Here is a 27,701-nt window from a genome sequence, read left to right as displayed (position 1 = left end):
AAGGCAAGGATTAATAAAAGGAAGATTTCAAACATGTTTCAAGAAAACTATAATTGTCGTAAGAGACATTAATCAGCATGTTGATAAAATAATCCAAACTAGCAAGTAGATCATACAAAAGCTTGTGGGGTTCTTCAAGAATTGTTTATTCTTATGTTGCATCTGCCAGAAGACATTGTAACAAAAAAAACTGCTGGAGAACTCAAGATGTCAGCCAGCATACGATCTTGACACCAATTGTTGACCATGCCTTCGCCTCCACAGGGGTTACTTGACCCACTGAGTTCCTCCATCAACTTGTTTTTTTACCCCTAGATTCTAGCATCTACATCCGTCTGTGTCTCGAGAAAGGCATTGTAGTTAGAATGCTGAGGAGGAACTAGATAGACTAAGTTTGTTTTCCTTAGCATGGTGTGGGGTGGAGGAGGGGAAGAAGTGGGCAGTGGGATCTGATAAAAGTCAACAAAATTACAAGAGGCAGAGATGGAACTGATATATCAAAACTTTCCCTAAAAACCAGCATAGGTTTAGGATCAGGGATAGCAAGTCTGAAAATAATTTCCTATAGCCTGAGGGTAATTAGAATCTCAGATACATTGCCTGAATAGTTGGGTGGCAGGTACTCTCACAACATTTAAGTACTAGTTACTTGGGCATTTGAATCACTAAGGAAATGATGCCTGCAGACCAAGTGTTGGTACGTGAGCTTGAATATAGAGGCACTATGAATATACGACATGAACATAATACCGATGGCCTGCTTCAGTGTTGCTCAACTCTATTTATCCCTGCGATACATAATATCAATAATCAAGCAAAAAGCATTAAGGATACATTAGTTAAACACTTTCATATTTAAGATCTATCTTATTGATCAAATATTCATTTTACCAATATTCCAAACTGCTGATGAATACTGAAAATACTTCCTTTGGAAAAGGCATCAATTAAATTTCAAAAGATTGAAAAAATATATTCGCAGAACGTAAAATCTGAAGCACCAATAAATTTAATTTCTGTGATTCATTTGCTGAACTAATGTAAATGTTCATAATTCTTGCATGCCCTGTGTTCCCAGATGCTCACCTGGACCTGCTGCTGAGACCGTTACAACTGAAGCTGGTGTGCTGGAAGAGACTGGCGCTGTAGACTGAACAGATGAAGTGGGTGTTGAAACAGATGGGGCTGCCGTACTACCAATAGGTGTTGATGTTGTAGTGATCACTTGCGAAGCCAGGACTGGTGTCAGTTCTGATTGTTGAATTATCTTTACACCCTCTGGCTTTGACCAGGCAGACTCCCGTGTCCGAGCATTGTAATAGTACACCTAAGCAAGAAAGAAAGAACAGCGCTTCAATGCAAAAGGGTTATCCCAATGTGTAAAAAACATACAGCAAGCAGCAAAAGGATGTTATTTTCCCCATATGAATGGGGATTAATTATTGTTTAGGCTTATATCAATGTGGTTGCTCCCAAAAACAGTTCATTACAGGTGATCACAGTTCATCCGTGAGCGCAGATTCCCACTGAATTATTCCCATTTGCTCACCAATACTAACTAGATGTGATTAAAATTGCAGAATTTCACTTAAACCCCAGGGCTCTGGGATCATTTAGCTTGGTATGTAACAAATTACATACATGTTTACTTTGACATAAATTGAGAGAAATTTAATGCAAAGTAAATCCATAAAGAAAAATAATCCAGAAAATAATCACTGTTGTCGTCCCAATCAGACATCAATGCAAGGAGTGCTCAGTAGTGCAGCTCGTCTAAATATCTTCTCTTGGTTCATTAATAGTCACCTTCTGTTACAGGATCAGCAGTGAGTTACTTGTGACCATTCCTGTCCAGCTGATTCATAGAACACTGGACAATAGCAGTAAATGGAAACCTATAATGTGGATAACATCTGATAATTTTTTTCCTTCTCTCTCTTCTCCATTTACCCACTCTGCCCCCTTACCTCTTCTCCTCACCTCCCTATCACCTTCCCATGGTGCCCCTCCTTCTCCTCCTCTCAAGGTCCACTTTCCTCTACTATCAGATTCCTCCTTCTCCAGTCCTTTAATTTTCCACCTACCACCACCCAACCTCTTACTTCATTCCCTCTCCCCCACCCACCTGGTTTCATCTATCACCTAGCTTATCTTCTTCCCCCTGCCCCCCCAAATTCTTAATTTTACTTTCCTGTCCTGAAGAAAGGTTTCAGCCCGAAACGTCAGCTGTTTATTCATTTCTATAGATGCTGTCTGACCCGATGAGTTTCTCCAGCATATTGTGCATGGGGTACTGGATAATATCCTAATTTGGTAGCAGAAGTGCTAACTATGGTTTTACCCTTGCATTCTTTTAAACCTCTTTCAGCATTGCACATTGTGCTCTTGGTGTCATCCTTGCAGGACACCCACTCCTAGGGCGAGTAGCAACAGTACTGGGTTTCCTCCATTTGAAGACAATTTGTCTTACTGTGGACTGATGAGCACTCAGGTCTTTAAAAATTCTTTTGTAGCTTTTTCCAGCTTCATGCACCTCTACAATTCTTCTGAGGTCCTATGAAAATTGTTCTGATTGAGGCATGGTGCACATAAACAGATCGACCTTGAAATACCAGTAACCTGACTTTGTGTGTCTTTTTTTTTTTTAAATAGGGCAGGGCACCTCAACTACCCACACCTCCAATCTCATCTCACTGAATGGAATATCCAACTCCAAATAGCTTTTGTAGAAGGCATTACCTCAGAGGTTCACATACTTTTTTTTGAACCTAGACTGCGATTGTTCAGACGGTGTCCTCAGCATTGATGAGAAGTATAATTGTTTGTGTGTTATTAGTTTAGGTAGATTGTCTTTGTCTATTATTGCAACTTAGATGAAGATCAAAATACATTTTATGAGTAATTATTGCAGAAAACCAGGTAATCACAAAGGGTTCACAACTTTTTATAGAACAAGACTTAATCATAGACATTATTTCTTGTTTTAAAGCTAACTACAAATACCTCAACAATCGAAAATTCAGTTGTTATTTGAGAACGTGAAGTGATAAAGTCCTTACTCCCTACAGGAAGCAGGCCTGCACTACTTCAGGAGCTTTTCCCTTGAAACTAAGAAAACACAAATCAACTTCTAAGAAAAGTTAAGTAATGTAATAACCAAGCAAAAAGTCCAAGAACTCATTTTATCAAACTGGTTGCATTTGATTGGAACAGGTCATTGCACATTTGCCTGGTTGGAACACGAATGTATAATGCAGTCAAGTTTTATACTCAGCAAAAGTAATCAATGAACATTCATGACCTTCACAAACTCCCAAAGAACCTTATAACCCTGTGATTTCAGTCTCTAAGGCTGACATAACAGCATCCTTCAGGAGGATAAACCCACCGAAAGCACTTAGCCCAAATGGGGTACATAGCTGAGTACTAAAGACCTGTACAGATTAACTGGCTGTCAACAATATTTTGAACTTCTTACTTCAACAGTTTGAGCTACCCACTGCTTCAAGCAGACTTCAATTATACTGGTGCCTAAAAAGAACATGTTAACCTACCTCAATGACTATCAGCCAGTAACCCTTACATCAACTGTGATAAAATGCTTTGAGAGGCTGGTGATGAAACACATCAACTCCTGCCTGAGAAGCAACTGGGATCCCTCCAATTTGCCTATAACAGGTCCACAGCAGATGCCATCTCACTGGCACTTCACTCAACCCTGGAATATCTGGACAGCAAAGATACATACATCAGGATGCTCTTTATTGACCACAACTCGACATTCAATATCATCATCCACATAAAACTGATCAATAAGCTACAAACCCCATTTCCAGAAAAGTTGGGATATTTTCCAAAATGCAATAAAAACAAAAATCTGTGATATGTTAATTCACATGAACCCTTATTTAACTGACAAAAGTACAAAGAAAAGATTTTCAATAGTTTTACTGACCAACTTAATTGTATTTTGTAAATATACACAAATTTAGAATTTGATGGCTGCAACATACTCAACAAAAGTTGGGACAGAGTTAAAATAAGATGGAAAAGTGCACAGAATATTCAAGTAACACCAGTTTGGAAGACTCCACATTAAGCAGGCTAATTGGTAGCAGGTGAGGTATCATGACTGGGTACAAAAATAGCGTCCATCAAAGGCTCAGTCCTTGCAAGCAAGGATGGGTCGTGGCTCACCCTTTGTGCCAAAATTCTTGAGAGAATTGTTAGTCAGTTCAAAAGGAACATTTCCCAATGCAAGATTGCAGAGAATTTAGGTCTTTCAACATCTACAGTACATAATATTGTGAAAAGATTCAGAGAATTCAGAGACATCTCAGTGCGTAAAGGGCAAGGTCGGAAACCACTGTTGAATGCGCGTGATCTTCGAGCCCTCAGGTGGCACTACCTAAGAAACTGTCATGCTACTGTGACAGTTATAGCCACCTGGGCTCGGGAGTACTTCGGAAAACCATTGTCACTTAACACAATCCATCGTTGCATTCAGAAATGCAACTTGAAGCTGTATTACACAAGGAGGAAGCTATACATCAACTCTATGCAGAAACGCCTGCGAGTTCTCTGGGCCCGAGCTCATCTCAGATGGACCGAAAGACTGTGGAACCATGTGCTGTGGTCAGATAATAGACAATAGGTGCAGAAGTAGACCATTCGGCCCTTCCAGCCTGCACCGCCATTTTGAGATCATGGCTGATCAACTACTATCAATACCCAGTTCCTGCCTTGTCCCCATATCCCTTGATTCCCCTATCCATAAGATACCTATCTAGCTCCTTCTTGAAAGCATCCAGAGAATTGGCCTCCACTACCTTCCAAGGCAGTGCATTCCAGACCCCCACAACTCTCTGGGAGAAGAAGTTTTTCCTTAACTCTGTCCTAAATGACCTACCCCTTATTCTCAAACCATGCCCTCTGGTACTGGACTCTCCCAGCATCTGGAACATATTTCCTGCCTCTATCTTGTCCAATCCCTTAATAATCTTATATGTTGCAATCAGATCCCCTCTCAATCTCCTTAATTCCAGCGTGTACAAGCCCAGTCTCTCTAACCTCTCTGCGTAAGACAGTCCAGACATCCCAGGAATTAACCTCGTGAATCTACGTTGCACTTCCTCTACAGCCAGGATGTCCTTCCTTAACCCTGGAGACCAAAACTGCACACAATACTCCAGGTGTGGTCTCACCAGGGCTCTGTACAAATGCAAGAGGATTTCCTTGCTCTTGTACTCAATTCCCTTTGTAATAAAGGCCAACATTCCATTAGCCTTCTTCACTGCCTGCTGTGACCTTCAGTGACTGATGAACAAGGACTCCTAGATCTCTTTGTATTTCTCCCTTACCTAACTCTACACCATTCAGATAATATTCTGCCTTCCTGTTCTTACTCCCAAAGTGGATAACCTCACACTTATTCACATTAAACGTCATCTGCCAAGTGTCTGCCCACTCACCCAGCCTATCCAAGTCACCCTGCATTCTCCTAACATCCTCATCACATGTCACACTGCCACCCAGCTTAGTATCATCAGCAAATTTGCTGGTGTTATTTTCAATGCCTTCATCCAAATCGTTGACGTAAATTGTAAACAGCTGTGGTCCCAATACCGAGCCCTGTGGCACCCCACTAGTCACCACCTGCCATTCCGAGAAACACCCATTCACCGCTACCCTTTGCTTTCTATCTGCCAACCAGTTTTCTATCCATGCCAATGTCTTCCCCCCGATGCCCTGAGCTTTGATTTTACCCACCAATCTCCTATGTGGGACCTTATCAAATGCCTTCTGAAAATCAATGTACACTACATCCACTGGATCTCCCCCGTCTAACTTCCTGGTTACATCCTCGAAAAACACCAACAGATTAGTCAAGCATGATTTACCCTTGGTAAATCCATGCTGGCTCGGCCCAACCCTATCACTGCTATCTAGATATGCCACTATTTCATCCTTAATAATGGACTCTAGCATCTTCCCCACCACCGATGTCAGGCTGACAGGTCGATAGTTCTCTGTTTTCTCCCTCCCTCCTTTCTTAAAAAGTGAGATAACGTTAGCCATTCTCCAATCCTCAGGAACTGATTCTGAATCTAAGGAACATTGGAAAATGATTACCAATGTATCCGCAATTTCCAGTGCCACCTCCTTTAGTACCCTAGGATGCAGACCATCAGGACCTGGGGATTTGTCAACCTTCAGTCCCATCAGTCTTCTCATCACCGTTTCCTTCCTAATGTCAATCTGTTTCATTTCCGCTGTTACCCTATGTCCTTGGCCCATCCATACATCTGGGAGATTGCTTGTGTCTTCCTTAGTGAAGACAGATCTAAAGTACTCATTAAATTCTTCTGCCATTTCTCTGTTTCCCATAACAATTTCACCCAATTCATTCTTCAAGGGCCCAACATTGTTCTTAACTATCTTCTTTCCACAGTTCAGCTAGTTTTTGGAAAAAACAGGCGTCAAGTTCTCCGTGCCAAAGATGAAAACAGCGAAAGGTGCAAAAGCCAGCATCTGTGATGGTATGGGGGTGCATCAGTGCCCACGGCATGGGTGAGTTGCATGTCTGTGCAGGTACCATTGACTCTGAGGCGTATATTAGGATTTTAGAGAGCCATATGTTGCCATCAAGGCGACGTCTCTTCCCGGGACGTCCATGCTTATTTCAGCAGGACAATGCCAGGCCAACAACAGCATGGCTTTGTAGACACAGAGTGCGTGTGCTTAACTGGCCTGCTGCCAGTCCAGATCTATCTCCTATTGAAAATGTATGGCGCATCATGAAGAGGAGAATCAGACAATGGAGACCACGGACTGTTGAGCAGCTGAAGTCTTATATCAAGCAAGAATGGACAAAATTTCCAATTGCAAATCTACTACAATTAGTATCCTCAGTTCCAAAACAATTAAGAAGTGTTATTAAAAGGAAAGGTGATGTAACACAATGGTAAACATGCCTCTGTCCCAACTTTTGTTGAGTGTGTTGCAGCCATCAAATTCTAAATTTGTGTATATTTACAAAATACAATTAAGTTGGTCAGTAAAACTATTGAAAACCTTTTCTTTGTATTTTTGTCAATTTTATAAAGGTTCACGTGAATTAACATATCACAGATTTTTGTTTTTATTGCATTTTGGAAAATATCCCAACTTTTCTGGAAATGGGATTTGTACACAACCTTGGCTTCAGTACCACCTTGTGCCATTGGATCCTCGATTTCCTTACTTGCAGACCCCAATCAGTTCAGATTGACAACAGCATCCCTTTCACAATCTCCATAAGCACAGGTGTACAAGGCTGTGTGGATGCTCTATTCACCTTATACTTATGACTGTGTGGCTAAGCACAGCTCCAATGCCATATTCAAATTTGCTGACAACATCACTGTCGTTGACTGAATCAAAGCTGGTGACTAATCGGCGGGAGGAAGATTAAAAATCTGGCTGTGTGGTGCCACAACAACAACATCTCACTCAATGTTACCAATACCAGGAGGCTGATTATTGAATATAGGAGGAAATCAGAGGCTCATGAGCCATTCCGCATGGGGGGGGGGGGGGGAGATCAGAGGTGGAGGGAGTCAGCAAATTTAAATTCCTGAAACTTAAATTCCTGTTATTATTTCAGAGGACCTGTCCTGGGCCCAGCACTTTAGTGCTATTATGTAGAAAACACTGCAGCATCTACTTCCTTAGAAGTCTGTGAAGATTCGACATGACATTTAAAGTCTAACAAACTACGAGTGTGGTGGAGATTATATTGACTGGTTGCATTATGGCCTGGTATGGAAACACCAATGTCCTTGAATGGAAAATTCTACAAAATGTAGGGGATGTGCCCCAATACATCACAGGTAAAGCCTTCCCCACCACTAAGCACATCTACACGGAGCGCTGCTGTAGGAAGACAGTAACCATCAAGGACACCCACCACCCAGGCCAAGCTCTCTTCTCGCTGATGCCATCCGGAAGGAGGTACAGAAGTTTCAGGATTCACACCACCTGGTTCAGGAATAGTTATTACCCCTCAACCATCAGGCTCTTCACTCAAACTCAGAATAACTTCACTCAACCTGTTGCCCCACAACCTATGGACTAACTTTCAAGGACTCTTCATCTCATGTTCTCGATATTTATTTTTTCCTTGTGTATCTGCAGTTTGCTGTCTTGTGTACATTGGTTATTTGTCCATTCTGTTGGGTGAGGTCATTCACTGACTCTATTGTATTTCTTGGATGATAACCAATCTCAGGGTTGTATTTAGTGACTTATCATTACTGTCTTGCATACCAGTTATCACTCCAGAGCATACTATCAGGGAGACATGCAGAAGCAATCAAATTTTAATGTTTTAGCCTTTTCTATCTCTAGGGAACAGATGCAAAGGGACATGACTATCATTTCAAAATGATAACTATCATATTCCATTACTTCCAATGAATTCAATTATAAGTAACGAAGTTAGAATTCTTCTAAATCTTACCTTTCCTTCTGGTGTTTTGTTTTCTACCCAAATCTCTTCATTATTTGGCAACCCAGGAGCCGTTGGTGCAGAAACTGGAGGCATCCCCGGTGGAAATATCATTCCTGGTGGTGGGGGCATGCTGGCCATAGGAGGAGGTATGAAAGGTGGTCGCTTGAGAAAAAAAATTAAAAGACATAAATCAGAATCTGATTTAAGTTCCAAACAAGGACCACACAAGGACAAAGATTCAATCGATGTGTTTGTTGAAGATATAATCCATGTGTACTTTACAAATATAGAAATGGCTAAGAATGATCAGATCTACAACTATTTAAACTAGTTCTATGTTGAAAATTTCAGAAAATAAAAAAAGGTGTGAAAATGAGCAAATTCCTACAATTATTAAAGAACTTGAAACATACTGTATTGGAGTTACATTCCTAGTGTATCATTTAACAGAGCCTTCAGTCCTTTAGTTAAACTAGAACATACCTCATCTCTCCAATATCTTTTTAAACAGCAGCAAACTTTTGGACAACTACATTTGGCTAAGGAAACAACTTGTGCCTTCATGAAGATGTGTTATGTTCAATTATGCCCAACTAGGTAGATGCTCATCAATAAAGAGGTGTAATAAATAGATCTAAGCAATAAAAATGCCAACTACACATCTATTCAGATTCCGATTCAGTTTATTGTCATTTATAACCACAAATACAATGCAGTTAAAAATGAGACAACGTTCTCCGGAATGATATCACAAAAAAGCACAAAACAGACCACACAAGAAAAACCACATAACGTTTGGTAATCCCCAATCCAGAGTCCGGAGAGGCTGCTGCGCATCGATGTCGCGCTACCACCTTAGCACGTTCCCCGAAAAGGAACTACAAACCCATCAGACAAAACTAAAGCTACAAGACCTACACAAAACAACCCAGTTACATATAGTTATAGTTAACATATAGTTTCAACAGTGCAGACAATACCATAATTGATAAAAGACTAACTGACAAAAGACCACATAATTATAACACATAGTTTCAACAGTGCAAATCAATACCATAATCTGATAAAGAGCAGTCCATGGCACGGTTTAAAAGAGAGTCTCAAAGTCCTAACAGCCCATCATCCCACACAGACGGCAGAAGGAAGAAAAACTCCTCCTGCCATGAACCTCCAGCGCTGCAGCTTGCTGATACAGCAGTTTGGGAGCCCCGACGACAGCCAACTCCGAGTCCGTCCGAAAACTTCGAGCCTCCAACCAGCCCTCCGACACCAAGCACCATCTCTGCCAAGCGCTTCGACCCTGGCATCAACCGCCAAGCAACAGGCAAAGCCGAGGATTTGGGGCCTTCCTCCCGGAGATTTTCTGATAGCACAGTAGCAGTGGCAGCAAAACAGGCATTTCAAAAGTTTAACCACATGTTCCTCCATGCTTCACACGTCCGTCTCCATCAAATGAGGATTGTACACGCCTCCCTACTTGACAGATTACAGATATTCATTCCAAAGTGGCCGCTGCGCGCTGCGTCGCCATATTGTTGGCAGAATTTCAGACGGTGATGAGGAAGCATATAGGAGCAGCACAGATTAGCTGGTAGAGTTGTGTCATAGCATTAAACTTACACTGAATGTCAGTAAGACCGAGTAATTGACAGTGGAATTGAGGAAGAGGAAGTCAAGAGAACACACACAAGTCGTCATCAAGAGATCAGCAGTGGAAAGAGCAAGCAGTTTCAAGTTTCTGAGTGCCAACATCTTTTGAAGATCTATTCTGGGCCCAACATTTGATGCAATTACAAAGAAGGTGCAACAGTGGCTATATTTCATTAAGAGTTTGAAGAGACTTGGATTATCACCAAAGACACATGTAAACTTTTACAGATGTACCATGGAGAGCAGTCTTACTGGTTGCCTCACCATCTGGTATGGAAGGGTCACGGCACAGGATTGAAAAAAAGCTTCAGAAAGTTGTAAACTCAGCCAGCTCCATCATGGGCACAACCTTCCCAAAACCCAGCAACACTTTCAAAAGGTGATGCCTCAAAAAGTCTGCATCCATCATTTAGGATCTCAATGCCGTCTTTTCACTGCTACCATCAAGGTGATGGTACAGGAGCCTGAAGGCACACTCAACTTTTCAGGAACAGCTTTTGCCCCTTCCACCATCACATTTCTGAATGAACAACAAATCCATGAATTTTACCTCAGTATTTTTCCCCCTCCCTTTTTGCACAACCTTTTTTTTTTAAAAATATAAACTTGTTATTGTAGATTACAGTTATTATTATCACTACATATTGCACTGTACTGTTGCTGCAGCCTTAGTTCAGTGCAGACAAGTAAACCTCACAGAGCAGCAAACCAGACAATGCTCGGTCCCTCACCTCTGGCTCAACACCCTGACCTTTTCAATCTGGCCCGGCACTAAATCGGCCAGGCAGTGGATAGTTCTTCGCTCTCAGGCCCAGGCCCCAATTCGGCCCATACATACCTAGCTACAAGCATCCTGCACTTTCAAGACTTCAGTTCACACTGCAAAAATGCCAGGTTATACAGGCAATTCAATAGCTCAACTCCAAAAGGGAAGCTACAGACTATTGATTGCAGTAATCCTTTGAGGAAAAAGTGTGATTAATAAAGTAGTTAATAGTTGTTTTTACTGCCAGCAGGTCATCACTGAGCTTCACCAATGCAATCTTAAACCAGAACACATAAATATGCAAAACTCATCTTTTTCCTTAAAAAAAATCCATAATTATCATTACTAATTTATTAATCAATGATCAAAATTACCACAGCACAAGAGTTATTTTCTTTAAGATTATTGCCAATTTGGGGACATGCTCTCAAAACTGTTTGCCAGTTGTCATAGTGGGTGGATACATTGTTACTATTTAATAAACACAGAGCATCCAGAGGAGGGAATGAAAAGAAAGGATTACTGGTACTGGCACTTAGCTCACTGTGGGGAGATACCACCATCTGCTGGTTAGCACTGCTGTGAAACTTCATCACTGAAGAATGATGAATAGCGTTATCACATAATGCTCATGGCCAGATTATGTGACTAGATAAGTGAACTATTGGTGTACTTCATTTTATTTTGCCAACACAGTGAACAGTTTGTCCGGGGGGAGGGGTCGAGAGAGGAGTCAGAGTAAACATTTCATTCTCAAAGTCTTAAATATTCAATAAACAAGAGAATATCTTTTTCTATGCATTAAGGGAAAAAAACACTTTAGATTGTAACATGATGTTCTCAAACTCTGGTTGGTGAAATAAAAAATGCACTCTGCCATAAGCTGTATGTACTTGAGCTGCCACAGGTCAAAGGCCCAGAATTCCCTCTCTGAATGTCACCTCCGACATTCAACTATCTGGATGTCTGGAGCAACATTAAGTGCTCCAGACTTTCAAATATCCAAATAATGCCTAATGTGGTTAGGTGACAAAGCTTGCAGCATAACTACTGTCAAGCACCTCTAGTGTTTTTACAACATTAAACATTATATAGATTTCACTGATTTTTACTCAGCCAACCATCACAGACCAAGGCATACATGCCATTTTCAGCAGGTCAATTTGCTTGGCTCAGCACAAGGATAATGACATCAGCAAATCTGAACACAGAGGACTACAAGATTCACAAGCTGTGCCTGGGGTAGATGCAGGGTCTTGTACAAAGTATTTGCTTTTGGATCATAGATTTATCTTCAAAGGACTGCCTACACAAAGAAAAAGTGTCAACTGTACCACTGTACCTCCCCAATGCTCTACACAAGTTACACACACAAGGAATGCAACAATGCCAGCCATGAAAGCCTCCCCCACCCCTTCCAAGTGAGCAACCACTGACTATAACAGCAGCAGACACTAGGACTCTGCAGAGAGTCAACTCCCGTAAGGTCAACCAGACGACATCCACAGCCAAGTACACACCAACTCACTGACATATTCACAGACATCTTCAACACTAAACTCATCCAGCCTGTTGTCTTACATGCTTCAACATGTTCTCTTGAGAAATGACTGAAGAACAGGAAAAAGCATTTTCCACAAGTTATGGGAAACCTTTCACAGGGAAGAAGCTGCTACAATGTTGAATGTGTCTCTTCAGGCTCCTGTACTTGCCTGATGGTAGCAAAGAGAAGACAACATGTCCTGGGTGATGGGGGTCCTTAATGATGGATGCTGCCTTTTTGAGGCATTACCTTCTGAAGATGCCCTTGATGCTAGGGAGGATAGTGCCCATGATGGAACTGACTGAGTTTGTAACTTTCTGCAGTTCCTTCTGATCCTGTGCAGTGGTCCCTCAATACCAGTGATGAAACCAGTTAGAAAGCTCTCCACAGTACATCTGTAAAAACTTGCAAGAGTCTTCAGTGACATACCAAGTCTCCTAAAACTCCTAATGAAATATAGCTGCAGTTCTGTCTTCTTTGTTAATGCATCAATTATGTTGGGCCCAGGACAGATCCTCAAAGGTGTCAATACCCAGGAATTTGAAACTGCTCACCCTTTCCACTGCTGATCCTTCGATGAGGACTGGGCTGTTTTCCCTTGACTTCCCCTTCCTGAAGTCCACAATCAATTTCTTGGGCTTACTGACATTGTGCATATTTGTTGTTGTATCACCAATCAGCTGATTTATCTCACTTCTGTACACCACCTCACCACCATCTGAAATTCTGCCAACAATAGTTGTGTCATTGGCAAATTTATGAATGGCATTTGAGCTACACCTAGCCACGTGGTCATGGGTGTAGAGAAAGTAGAGCAGTGGTCTAAACACACATTCCTGAGGTGCGCCAATGTTGATTGTCAATGAGGAGATGTGATCATAAGAATAGGTTTCACGTGTTGTGGAGCACTGTATTGTGTGTATTGTTGCATAAATATGCTAAGCTTTAATGAGATGAAAAAGTTGAATGACTTTGAATACTATTAAAATTAAGACAATTTTTTCAATTCCTTATGATGCCCCATTAATGTTGGCATCTAAGGCTACATCCACACTAGACCGGATAATTTTGAAAACACCAGTTTCGCGTAAAAACGATAGGCGTCCACACTATGCGTTTTTGAAGATATCTCTATCCACACTGAAATGGAGATTTCGGCGAATCTTCTCCTCTGCATGCGCAGACACATCTACCGAAAACAAGCAACATGTTTGGTGGCAAATCTCGCCGTAAAAGTGCGCGTTTGTGTAGTTACAGACTAGAAAAACTTAAAACTACGGACAGCTGTTCGCGCAGGAGAACTTAAAACTAAAACAAAACACAAATACTGGAGCGTACGGAGGCAACCGACAGGGAGTTCACGGACAGATTGACCCGGCTGATGACGAACATTGAAAAACTGACTAACTCTGTTGCATTAATAAAGCACCTTGTTAAATGTATAAAATATGTCTGCATCAGTGTTATCTTGTATTTCCATACAATGTTACATAGGCTGTTACACATCTATTGTCAGAGAAGTACTTGCATAAATAGGTAAACCACCTTCATACAAGCAAGGACAGAAAATAGGGCAAAGTGAGTATACTTATTATTCAGTAAGTTTTGGGTCAAAGTATTTGGTGAGTACATTTCTAACTCTTCTGGCTTCAGTCTCATTGCCGTCTGTTCTGAAATTGTTAGGTTGCATTCAAGAAAACAATGAAATAGCGCGCTGCCGTCTGATAGCATTTTCAAAAGTCTCCGGTTACCCCATCCACACTGATCTGCCCGAGCAGCATTTTCAAAAATATCCACCTTGTAAAGTGTTTTTGAAAAGCTCCGGTTTCAGATGAAAACGCCGTTTTAGTGTGGACGGAGGGTAAAAACGAAGAGGAAAAGCTTCGGTTACGGATTTATCTGGCGTAGTGTGAATGTAGCCTAAGCAACTACTTTCAAGTCACTATTCTGCTATGCGACCTCAACAACCATTCTGCAGTTAAAAGAGATGGAACCAATTATCAGTTAGCATCTCCCTGAGCTGTTTAAAATGCTGTTTTTAATACACATTTAAAAAGTAACAATTTATCCCCCTGCAGAACACATTAACAAGCAATCAGTTTAATAATTCTACAAATGAGTTGCAAAAACTTCTGTTTTGTACAATTCCATATTCCACAGGAGGCACGGCGGTAACAAGTAGAAAATGGCTGAAAATGTCACAAATGCTTTTCTGAAATTACGGAACGAGCACTGACCATTTTGCATGCAACTTGCTGACCCTACACACCATGTGATGACAATCTTCTCACAGGAATACAGCAGACGATTTCTCAACAGCAGAGTGGGACAGCAAGAATTGCATTTGGGGGTGTAGGAAGTTTGATGTGGACCACAAATCTTGTACTTTTATTCACATTTATGTTTTTAAAAGGAAGGGATAATAAATCAGACAGAATGGCATGGCAGAGCAGAATCAATGCACCAAGTAGCCTCATTCTGTTCTTATGTCTTATGGTCTTAAACTCAAAAATGGCAGGTGGAAAAACAATTATTTTGCAAAAGCTTGTATCAGTAACAGCTAGAATCACTTGCAGATGTTGTTAATACTCAATTCTCCATCTAAAAGAAAGCCATTGTCAGAAAATTCTTATATTCCATTCCATTTGAAGGTCCAATAAATTGGTAACTGCCAGATGAATTATCAAACCCATCCAGACATCCACACATCAGCGAGGAAAATTGTATGACAATTTATAGCACTGCAATCCTCATGTCTAAAGGCGCCTTGTGTTTCATGATTTGTGTTCTTTTAAACACAGATTTGCCCCAGGTTATGAACACCTGTTTTGTGCAGCCTTTAATATGGATGACATTTGGGCAGCATGAAATTGCTTGCTACTATGGGGCTGCAGGAATACTCTGCCCCAGTAAGAAAACCCTGCTGTAATCTGGGGATGACCTGAAATCTTACCTGGGGTAAGTCAGTTCATGTCAGAAAGAAAATCTAATACAAGGTGTTGTTCCTCCAGCCTAACGACAGTGGAGGAGGACATGGATGAACATATCAGGATGGAAATGGTAAGTGGAATTAAAAATCGGTGGCCACTTGGTTCCCTCCCCTCAACTTTCTGCTTTCCGCAGCAATCACTCCCTACGTGATTCTCTTGTCCATTCGACCCTCCCCACTGATCTCCCTCCTGGCACTTATCCTTGTAAGCGAAACAAGTGCTACACCTCTTCCTTACTACCATCCAGCACTCCAAACAGTCCTTCCAGGTGAGGAGACACTTCACCTGTGAGTTGGTTGGGGTCGTTTACTGTGTTTGGTGCTTCCAGTGTGCCTCCTGTATATCGGTGAAACCCAATGTAGATTGGGAGACAGCCTGGCCAAGCCAGAAAAAGCAGCATCTCCCAGCAGTCACCCATTTTAATTCTACTTCCCATTCCGATAGGTCCATCCATGGCTTCCTCCACTGTCATGATTAAGGCCACACTAAGGATGGAGGAACAACACCTTATATTCCATTAGGGTAGCCTCTAGCCTGATGGCATGAACATTTATTTCCTCAAACTTCCGATAATGCCCCCTCCACCTCATCATTTCCCATCCCCTTATTCCTCCCCCTCACCTCATTTCCTTGACAGCCCATCACCTCCCTCTGGTGCTCCTCCCCCCTTTTTTCTTTCCAGGTGTATTTACCCCATCTTTCAGGAATGGGCAAGTAGTGTTCTATGCACAGGTAATTCAAGTGCTCATACTTCTTGAAGGCTGTCAGTGACTCTGCTTCCACATTTCTCTATGGCAATGAATTCCAGTTACTCACCACTCTAACCGGAAAAAAAAAAGATCCCCTCAGATCCCATTTGACATTTTAATAAATCTTCTCGTTTACTGTAGTAGTTTAAAAAGTTCAAAGGATCTAACAAGATCAACATAGGATCTGAAACATCAACTCACACTACAATTCACTCAAAAGTTGTGTTGTCACTTTTTGCCTCAAATAGAAAATAGGGACCAATTTGGATGAAAGTTCATTTTTTGTATTTTACATTTTCATATATTATTCATATTTTACAGACAAAACAATGGAAATAATTCAAAATTATTTTATACATTGAATATTACTAATGCAAAAGTATATCATGAAACAAATGGGAAAACTCTGTCATCTGAATTCCAATGAGGAAAACATCAACAACGTTCTGTTCAGGTTTGGATGAAAAAATATTGGTGAAGAACTGAAAAATGCTAAAACCAAGTAAATATGTTAAATCCTTGGACACTGACAAATTTAAATGTCAAGGACAACTATTCAAACCAACAAAATAAATGGAATACTGGCTATTGTATCAGAAGAGTTGGGAAACTAGAGAAGTTATTCAACTAATGCTCTCATCAGAACCCATCCAAAATATTCTGATGAACACTTGAAACTTCACTCCCATAAGTTAAGAGGTGTGTGGAAATAGCAAATTTATGAGAATGAAACATGGGACAGGTGGGATAAATTACTGACAGAAAACACTACAGACCAGACATCTGCTCCATAGAATGTCAGCCTAAGAGAACTAACAGAAGTTCTAACATCCAGAAGAAAGAACAGAGTCAGTACAAAACTGTTTTCATTGGTTGGCAGGTCTTAGCCTTAAACTCATAATCTGAAAATTAGAAGTAGGCATCCAGTGAAGAAAGTCTTCAACAACCAGATGGGTATAAATATTCAGAATTCTCTTCCACAAATGGCAATTTATTTAGCAATCATTCACATTATACCTTCCTGTTGGTAGACTGATGTCACCCAGGGGTATAAGGAATACAGGAGAAAAGTGGACACATGGAAATAGGTTATAGATCACACCAAAATACACTGAATAACAGAACAAGCTTGGCAATTAAATGGCCTATTTTTCTAATATTCTGCCCAGGATGGTACATGGTCAAGATGCAGTAATACACCTTGTACCTCTTCCTCCCCTACCCTCCCCCAAACCTTCATATTCTGACTTCTTCCCCCTTTCCTTCCCAGTCCTGATGAAGGTCTCTTCCTGAAACGACAACTGTTTATTCCCATCCATAGATGCTGCCTGACCTGCTGAGCTCCTCCAGCACATTGTGAGTGTTCCCAGGAAGTGGTCATGTTGTAAAATGGAACGTAAAGTTAGTCTTTGTTGTATTTACTGTGCAGAGTCTATAATATGTTCACACATCATCAGTACTCACGTTGTATATAAATTATAGGCAAACTGTTTCACATAGAAGAGAAAATTATATTCCCAATTTCCTAATTTAGTTTTATTCCTAGTCAACTGAGCACAAAATCAACTTTCTGATCAAATAGTGCCCCACTCCCTTTTTCTTTCACCTGAGCATGCAGAAAAGGTATCGGTTTAACAATGCCTTTGAGCCATCTCGACTTACTACTGGAAACCATTGGTGGCCATATTGATTAAATAAAAATGTTAAAACTTATTAGCTTAAGGTTTATTTGGTTTCTGACATCATGAAGAAATAAAACAAAATAAATTTAAAAGCAAAACACTGCATATGCTGAAAAACTGAACTAGAAATAGAAAATTTGGAAAACACTTGGCAGATCTGTAGCATCTATGGAAAGAAGCTGCAAACATTTCAGGTCAACGACCATTCATCATAACCAGGAAAAGTTAAGACTGAAGTTGCACATGAGAGTCAAGGATCCAAGGAACCAAGAAGAAATGACAACAGGTGTAGACCAGGAGTTTTGACAATAAAAAAAACATGATATTGTTAAAACAATGTGTACCAAAGAGCACAATCTGGGTGTTCCCAAACTGGATACTGTGAATGGATGATACAGAAGATCCCTTCAGTGAAGAGAAGGACTGCACCATTCAAATCTGCTAACTCTGATCTTTACAATAAATTGAGATATGACAATCATAAAGTTAACAGATGCCAAGAACAATTATTGGTTCAAACTTCAGCCCCAGACCAGCTGTCATCTGTGGTCATCCTTACATGCTACTCAGGACTACAAAATAAAAACAGGTAGTATCACTGACAACACATCCCTTCCAGATGAGCTTAATGCATTCTGTGCACATTTGGTACAGCAAGCGATTGGTATGTCACCACCCAACCTGAAATCCTCGAATGCACTTGAACCCACAATCACCTTGCAGCTGTAAGATCAGTCTTCCAGAGAGTGAACCTACGGAAACCATCTGGCCCAGATGGTGTCCCCAGCCATGCCTTTAGTGAACAGATAAGCCGACAAGGGTATCTGCAGACATTTTTAACCTCTCCCTGTTTTTATCTGTACATTGCTGTACACTTTCACATGTGACAGCATGACCAAAACCCAAGTAATCACATTGTCAAGTTCACTGATAACATAACAGTGGTGGGACTCATCACCAACAATGATGAGATGGCTACAGAAAGGAGGTGGAAGATCTTGCGGTCTGGTGCAAGGCAAATAACTTCTTCCTCAATGTCAATAAGGCAACGAAGATGGTTACTGACTTCAGAAGAACTCGCACAACTCATACCCAACTCCCCCCCCCCCCCCTCACTTTACATCAGTGGAACCTGTGACTAGCTTAGGACTACTGGGAGTGCACATTACATACATTTTCTCATGGTCCCAGACCATTCCACACTATCTACTTTCTGAGAAAACTGAAGAAAGCTGGACTTTGCACATCTATACTCTCGTCATACAATAGGGTCTTTTAGCGGATACCACGGGGTCTTTTAAGAGACTTTTGGATATGTACATGAAGCTTAGTAAAATAGAGGGCTATGGATAAGCCTAGTAATTTCTAAGGTAGGGACATGTTCGGCGCAACTTTGTGGGCTGAAGGGCCCATACTGTGCTGTAGGTTTTCTATTTTTCTAAGTTTCTATGTCATTCTGCAGATGCACAGTAGAGAGCACCCTGACATGCTGCATCATGGTGTGGTACAGAAACTGCACTGCAGCAGACTGGAAGGCTCTACAATGGGTAATCAAAACTATTAATGCATCACTGCCACCAGCCTGCCAGACATATATAGAGAAAGATGTCAGTAACATCACGAAGGATCCCACCCACTCTGCTCATGGTCTGTTTGTCCCATTCCCATCAAGGAAGAGACTACATAGCATCAACGGCAGCACCAAAGTCAAAAAGAGTTACTTCCCCCAGGCAGCAAGGTTAATCAACACCTCCATGCACTAACCCACCTCTCCACCACCAGTGCTTTATTATTTCCTGTCTTATAAGCTATCTTATATATGGATATGTCTTGTGTTTTATTGTATTATTGTGTTCTTTACCTTATGCTGTATTTTTTGTGCCACATCAGATCTCAAGCAATAATTATATTGTTCTCCTTTACACTGTGTACTGAAAATGACATTAAACAATCTTGAATCTGTGGTCCCTCTGCTTTAAGAAGGCTATCATGACCACAGTACTTTAAAAAAAAGCAAGGTAACGTGTTTTAACAACTACTATACTGCTTGTACCACTAGGCTCAAGAACGGTTTTTTACCTTGCTGTTATGTTATGACTATTGAGTAGTTCCCTAGTCTGATAAAATAGAGTTTTGACATGATAATCTACCTCGTTATGATCTTGCACCTTATTGCTTACCTGTACGGCACTCTCTATAGTTGCTACAATACTCCGCATTCTGTTATTGTTTCACCTTCTACTATTTATGATGATTTGATCTGTGAGTAGTATGCAAGACAAGCTTTTCAATGTACCCCAGTACACTGACAAAAACATATTCAGGGATGCAGACTCAATGAGAGTGATAACGGCTCATAAATAACAAACAAAAAATGGACAGAGTTATTAAACCAAAAATAGAAGAAAAGTATACAAACACTAGACAAGATTATGTGCAGCATAGTGGTAAGTGTGAAACTCTTCCCCATAATGAATGTCTAAGATAAGGCAGCAGAGATTTAAAGTTGAGGAATAAGAGGGTTAGAGTGAATCTGAGGATCTTATTGTCCATCCAGAAGAATGCACTGACTGAAAAGGTGGCAAAGGTAGGAACTTGCAAAACATTTAAGTAGTATCTGGATAAGCATTTGAATCTCCAAGGCCCAGCAGGATTAGTGGAGTTGGATACCTGATTATTAGCATGGATATGGAGGGACAAAGGACAAGTTTCTGTGTTCTCTGATTGAATTAAATCTAAAATTAGCAGAAGAGAAAAATAAAACTGAAGGCCAGAATAGTCGATGTGAAATTGTTCCACTTAAAGGTGTTTTTGGAAGCGAATGGATGACCATTCATGACGTGGGTTTCTCAAGCTTACTTTAAGCCACACCAGGTGGCCAAAAATAGAGATCAAAATTTCTAATTGGTGTGGGATGGGAAATTAATGTAAAAGGTAACTTGCCCCACACGATCAACCAGATATATTAAACTCATGAGTTTTCCAAAATGACCATCCAACATGAGTTTTCCAAAAATCAAAAGATGTCAACATTGAAGATTCAGTGTTCATAACATAACAAATTGGAAAAATTAGAAGTAAATTTCACACTGATCCTTGAAGCTTTGACATGAAAAGTCCAATTGTCTTTCATAACAATTCAACCATTTCTAGAAAAGGACATCAGTGCACCAGTATTCTTTTGTTTGGCAATATTTCAGTTAAACAAGTGTGTTGACAGGTATAAAAGGGGAAATAGCTCGGACAATAAATAATTTAATCAATATGTGCACATGAAGAAGTGGAAAACACGCGCAAGCTGAGATGTGATATCTAATATTCAAACAATGACAGGCAAAAACTAGCTTGAGTACTTAATTAGTTCTGTCATTGTTTTTCTCTCCAATTACTTCTGCTGTTACTTTTCTCTCCACTAACTTGAAATTGCAACTTCATTGACAATCAAACAACTTGACACCTTCTGGGACAAACTTAACTCGACTTGTACTTCAATGAAATCCAATCCTAAAAACATGTACTCCCTTCTCCTCCATAGATATAGAATTTTTGAAGGCAGGCAATTCAAATTACATGATACTAAATGTACACAAATGATAGAAAAAGACCAAAAACATCTATAAAGTCCATGCCATGATAAAAACAGTATTCCAGCTGATCACTCAGGAAGATCACTTGGTTTTCATAAAGGCAATTCCACTATTTTACATTTCAAATTAGTAACTTAAGCCAATTTATAACTTTGGGGGTCACCATTTTACCTCTCACATACACAGCCCAACCTGACTCCTTCCACTCCAAACCATCACTACCAAAATTAGAAATCAGAGCAGTGGCTGATGTTACCTTGATCTAGGTATGCTAGTACAGATTAACTGCAATTTACTCAATTGGACAGGTATTTCCAAAAATGTCAAGTCACTGACCTAAAATAAAAAGCCCTTGATGACTCAAAAGTTCAAATAAGTTAAAATATAAATGACCACAGGACAGAGTGGATAAAAATGCTTCCAATTACTTTTACCTTTTATACCTACCTGCATATGTGGTGGAGCCATGGGTGGTGGCATTCCTCCTGGGGGCGGTGGAATTGGTGGCATACTGGGATCAAATGGTGGTCGCCCAAAAGGAGGACGCGGTGGTGGTCCTCTCATCATGGCAAATGGTGGAGGAGGTGGACGCACATGAAGAGGTGGTGGACCCCGCAGCATTGCGTTTGTTGGAGGAGCAGGGCCACGAAATCGTAATGCCTGCTGATGCGCCATCCTAACAGGAAAGATAAAACAGGAATAAATAAGACCACTGGAGTATCATCTTTAAATCAATCATTTATTATTTACATTTTCAAATTTTGTGTTCTTTCTCTGCATTTGACTGACTGGCATAAGCCATCCACCAATAGCTTGATATCAAATTTCTATGTCTCTACAGTGATAGTTACCTTCTAATCTAGGGGCTTCCAACATTTTTTATGCCATGGACCCCTACCATTAATTGATCGGTCCATGGACCTAAGGTCGGGAGCCACTGTTCTAATCTGCTCTTTAACCAATGACCAATATCCAGTGGACAGATCATGGTTAATAACAACTTGGATAATTTGTACAAAAGCAAGCAGTTAGCTATCTCTCAGAACTCATTGAGCAGAACTGAATTTCAAAACTGGAAGCTTGGAACCATGTAGCAAACATGCGTTCTTTTGCCTTCAAAACATACATTCATTGTAATTTCTAGAAAGTTTTACTGCACAGAGAAACGTATTTGCTATTCTTTCACTTTGATGGGTATTATGAACAGAATTAATTCCAGAAACATCACATGGACCTAAATCAGAAGAAACAAATAATCACTTTTTGATGCACAACAGAACTTAAGTAATAACATTAGAATGTTATTTTAAAATCCCTCAGTAACTTTAACACAAGGAAAGTGACAACTACATTTGACCCATTTCCATAGTAATCTTTACAACTGCCTGGAACAAAACCAATCACACTAAAAACATGAACATTTGTTTGCCATGCAAACTCAATAGGAACAAATAAATCACATGCACCAGACTCAATGGTATGACAACAAATGGTGAAGGGGGCCAGGACATGGAAACTTTCGGCACTCTACAAGGAAAAGTAGAAACAATGAACAAAGATGCAAATGCTAACTTAGTTATATCCCCATTTCAGCTGCAACAATTTTCTTCAGGATTTCAAATTTCCAACTTTTCAAAATCAAGAATGCAAAGACCAAAACTTCAATCACAAATAATTCATTTTTTGAAATTAACATCAGCTTGTAAATAACTTTATGCCTTGGATCTCCTACATCTGTTGCAGGTGTGGATGAGAAATTCTGCACACAATCTACTGAAAATTTTACACAAAGCAAATCAATTCAAATTCAAGAACACTGGGACATTTGAACATTTAAAATACTCAACTACATCACACATTAAAACTTTGGGGATTTTAGATTAGGAAAACAAATCTCAAGACACAAAAAGATTACCTTTTAATTCAAACCAATTACCTGCCACATTATCTGGAGATTAATATATCTAGATATGTTCTTTGCATACTTTCACAATGCATTACTCTCCAAATAATATGAGTCTCCTAACTCAGATACTGAACAGAACCTGTCAACATAGCATCTACTGGGAACAGACTGTTGACTCAAACCAACCAAAATGCTGGAGGAACTTGGCAAGTTAGGCATCATCAATGAACCAGAATAAACAGTCAACCTCTCAGGCCAAGACCCAAAATCAGTACTGGAAATGAATGGGGAAAAAGTCAAAATAAGGTGTTGGGGGTGGGGGATTGGTAAGGAGGACAGTTAGTTGGTGAAAGGTGGGTGAGAGGATGAAGCAAGAAGCTAGGAGCAGGGAGATGAGAGAGGTAAAGGGCTTAAGAAGGAATCTGAAAAGGAGGGAATGGTGAACCAAATGAATCATGGATCATGGAAGAAGGTGGGAGGTGATGGGCAGATGAAGAGAAGGTGCATGAGGGAGGAGGTGCCAAAACAGGGAATGGAAAAATAGGGGATGGCTTGCTGAGTTCCTCCAGCATTTTGTACATATTGCTCAAGATTTTCAGCATCTGCAGAATCTCTAGTGTTTGTGTTGACTCAATCATTATTTTACTTCAGCACTTGCACTAATTCCCTTTTGTCAGTATCCATTCCAACATGTGGAGCTCATGTGCTTGTAGAAACTGTGCAGTGTAATGTTATTTATCAATACTCAAATATATGCAACATTCTGCTAAATGCTCAAGGAGAAATACCTCAGAGGCTCTCAAACAATGTATCGCCTGACTGTTCTTAGCCTCCTTGAAAGCACAACAACTCAATGCGTCATTTTCATGGCCTTCATATTATGCAGAATATAAACGAGAAAAACAAACAGCTAAGAGCTCCACACTCAAAATGTTGGAGGAACTCAGCAGGCCAGGCAGCATCTATGGAAAAGAGTACAGTTGACATTTTGGGCCGAGACCCCTCGGCAGGACAGAGTTCACAGGGAAGAGTTCCAATGAACATCCGGGCATCACTGATTAACAAGGCATAAGGCAATGTAATCCAAGCAGGCTTTGAAATCAACATCTTAACAAGATGCAATGTACATTTATGCAAAAACAAGGCAGTCAACCTTCAAAAAGTCTTGGTCATTTCAATACTTCTGCAAGGACTGTCAGTTCTTGGCATTAAAGCACTTAATACACTGACTGGCAGAATATTCCAAGGGCACCATCAGCCCAATGGCATTGTTGCTTCTGCCCCAACTGCTAGCAAAATACTTGATCAGGGCCATTCTTAACACTGATGAACAGCAATCAGAAACATCAGTTATTAGGACTTCCCCAATTTGCATCACAGTACACACCTATCACACTGGAGATCAGCCAAAACAGTCAATTCTGTGACCTTCCTGATTTCTGCCTGTACATTTGCTAATACTGTATACCAAAATTTTTAACCTCGAAAGTTATTTCTGTTTAATTTTTTTTAAACTTTGAAACTCATTCCCAAAAGTTTCAGCACCAGCATGTGAAGAAATACTGTAATCTCAAGGCATTGTATCAGTAATGAAAATAGAACTTCAGCGAAATAGAGTTAGCCATTATGGTTTACATCACTGGTTTTGAAATCCTGTACTCAGCACCAAGAACTGCAATAGAAAAACTATACAAGATTAAAGAAATGTCCTGTGTAAAGTTTTTAGGATTTTAAACATTTGGCAAGTTGATACACATCCTTCATTGTTCTTAGTGATAATAAATCTAATCCTAAATTTGATTTTGATTTCAAATTCATAGGAAATAGCATTCTTTACTGGTCAAACGAGCAGTCTTATCATTGGATGCTCCTTTCCTCTACAAATTGCTTCAAAATTCAGGATAGCAGTCCGTCAACTGAGGCATAAATATCAAACATAAGAGACTGCATCAAAGGATGGGAGTTAACTGAACTCCCCAAAAAAACCATCACTAAAACAATTACCAGTCTTTTACCGTTACCGATATTTTGCTCACAAATTAATTAGATATTAAACAATTTGAGATAACTCACAGATGTAAAGATTTCCATTTAAATCAGTATTATAAAAAAGCACAGATTAATACATATATCTGTGGTAGTGAAGAGCAGGGGATTTTGGAGAATTCTGGTGTTCCTTGAGAAAAGCCTATTCCTACCTTGTAAATCAACTATGGAAGCTTTAATTCCATTTACATTTACATATTTTTGCAAATCTGGATTTTCAATACTTGAAACCATAAACCTAAATACTGAAATCAACTTGATGTCCAACATGTGTTCGTTTATCAAAGACCACCCATATCTAATGTTCTTATTCAAGCTAAGCATTTACAGTCTTTAAAAATAAATTTAATTTTAAATTATCTATACTTTAAATACATAGTCTTATTGTTGAATGCATTAATAAAGAACATATATTACTATATCACAAATTTTAAACTATTTTGATAACAGTATTTCTTCTGTAATTCTGTATTTCTTCTGTAATCCTATGTATTTGATTTTATATATTCTGAGAATGGGTCCGTGGCTTCACTGGACTGCCAAAGGGGTCCACAGCATAAAAGGTTAAAAACCCTTGGCTTTCAGGATTTTATCCTGGTATCCTTTACCCTAACAAATAGCTACACAGAAAGACAGGAACGAGAAGATGTAACAGCACTCTAATCAAATAGCCAAAATTTACAGGCAATGGTCGATTGGCAAGTTCCAAGAAGGTCATGTATCAAACTCCATGCTGTCAAGAAAGCAACTTAAAGACAAAATTCCTGCAAATTAATTGGTTGTGAACTTTTTAAAGAAAGATCAGTATGAGCAAACTAAGTGCGATGAGATTAAATAACCGTGGCTGTGCCATGCCTCAGACGCTACTCGTGTGAAGTTTATACATGCGCTCCTTGCAAAGTTAGCAGAGTTCCCAGCGGTTTAATTCCCTTTACGAAGATTTGAATGACTACTCAGCCTGGACGGAAGAGGCGTCGGTTCCCTTCTTCCAGAGTGTGGGAGAACAGACTTCACACCTCTCCCCGGCTGGTGTACAGATTGGCGGCCCAAGGCCCGGCTCAGTCAGATCGCCCTCTCCGGGGAAGGGGGGAGGGGAAGGTTTGGGACAAATGGCGTGATTTAACCTCCGGGTCCCAAACCTACTCATATCCACGTACCGAGCCTGGTTGGAGGTGTCGCTGTTGGGTTTAGGCTGATCGCCAGCTCCATCCGCTTGCGCCTGGCTCGGGTGTAACAAGCCATCCTGCATCAACAACCCCACGTCGGCCATCATGAAGAGCTATGGGGGAGGGGAGGACAGAAAAACCTTCCGCTACCGCCGACCGCTTCTCGCAACGTACCCTGCTGAAGTCTCCCGCCCATTTACCGAAACTCCATTCGCTGCTGGGCTGCCGGGCCCAGAGTTCATAAGCCCAGCTGCTTGCCACTCTGATGACATCGGCGAGCCTGTCGGATATCGCGTTTGGTTGAAGTGCGTCGTAGGAAGTGATGTTTTCGGCTTCCAAGGTGCTCTGCGTTGCCATCCCCTTTCATTCGTTCCGCTGCTGTGGGAACGTCTTCCTGAGGAGACTGCGAGGTTATCATCAAACAAAATAAATAACACGTACAAACAAGCTGGATGAACTCAGCAGGTCGAGCAGCATCCGTTGACGAATGGTCAGGACGAAGGATCTCGGCCCGAAACGTCGACAGTGCTTCTCTCTGTAGATGCTGCCTGGCCTGCTGCGTTCCACCAGCATTTTGTGTGTGTTGCTTGAATTTCCAGCATCTGCAGATTCCCTCGTGTAAACAAATAGCTGCCAGATTTATTAAATATTTAGGTTTCGAGTATATTAAAGGAGATACATCAAGGTTGGAATATAAGACTTTGTGGTCTGAGGTGCTTTTCAAGGTTGCCAGTAGTAGCATGAAACAACCTTGGAATGTTTTAGCCTAACATTATTGCTGGATTTATTTTGGATTTCTACAAAGTGCTGGATTCCATAAATGAAGATCACCCTGAAAAGATAAAAAGACTGAATGAGATAATAATAAATACTTTATTATTGATCCTGAATGGGAAATTCTCTCGTACAGCAGCAACATTTAAAAACAAACTCAGTGTGCAGATTTAACTAATAATAAAGTATAGAATAATAATATACAGAATAATGATATACACAATAATTTATAAATGGGAAATAATAATGTATTTAATAATAAAACAAAGACTTGTGCTATGATGTGTGTTCTCTTGTCACACAGAGATGAATTACATTTGGAAAGAAAGATTTGCTGTAACAATCCTTGTG

General features: G+C 40.3%; 1 protein-coding gene across 8 annotated transcripts in view; it reads right to left on the bottom strand.

The window, feature by feature from the left end:
- LOC140739521 (transcription elongation regulator 1-like) overlaps positions 1-26,846 on the bottom strand; it is a 114,828-nt gene extending 87,982 nt beyond the window's left edge. For 7 of the 8 annotated variants that reach the window (XM_073067896.1, XM_073067900.1, XM_073067898.1 and 4 more), the window contains exons 1-4: positions 26,568-26,719; positions 21,906-22,134; positions 8,501-8,653; positions 1,087-1,327 (exon numbers count right to left, since the gene is read on the bottom strand). In XM_073067896.1, coding sequence (XP_072923997.1) covers positions 1,087-1,327; positions 8,501-8,653; positions 21,906-22,134; positions 26,568-26,683 — 739 coding nt within the window. In that variant the 5' untranslated portion in view covers positions 26,684-26,719. Of the gene's footprint in view, positions 1-1,086; positions 1,328-8,500; positions 8,654-21,905; positions 22,135-26,567; positions 26,720-26,750 lie in introns of those variants that run through there. The other variant, XM_073067897.1, reaches the window with a different exon arrangement.
- Positions 26,847-27,701: the final 855 nt, after the last annotated feature.

The sequence above is a fragment of the Hemitrygon akajei genome, chromosome 15 (assembly GCF_048418815.1).
Source record: "Hemitrygon akajei chromosome 15, sHemAka1.3, whole genome shotgun sequence".
Lineage (NCBI taxonomy): Eukaryota > Metazoa > Chordata > Chondrichthyes > Myliobatiformes > Dasyatidae > Hemitrygon > Hemitrygon akajei.
The sequence above is the reverse complement of the archived record's forward strand: the minus strand, read 5'-3'. Positions and strand labels throughout refer to the sequence as shown.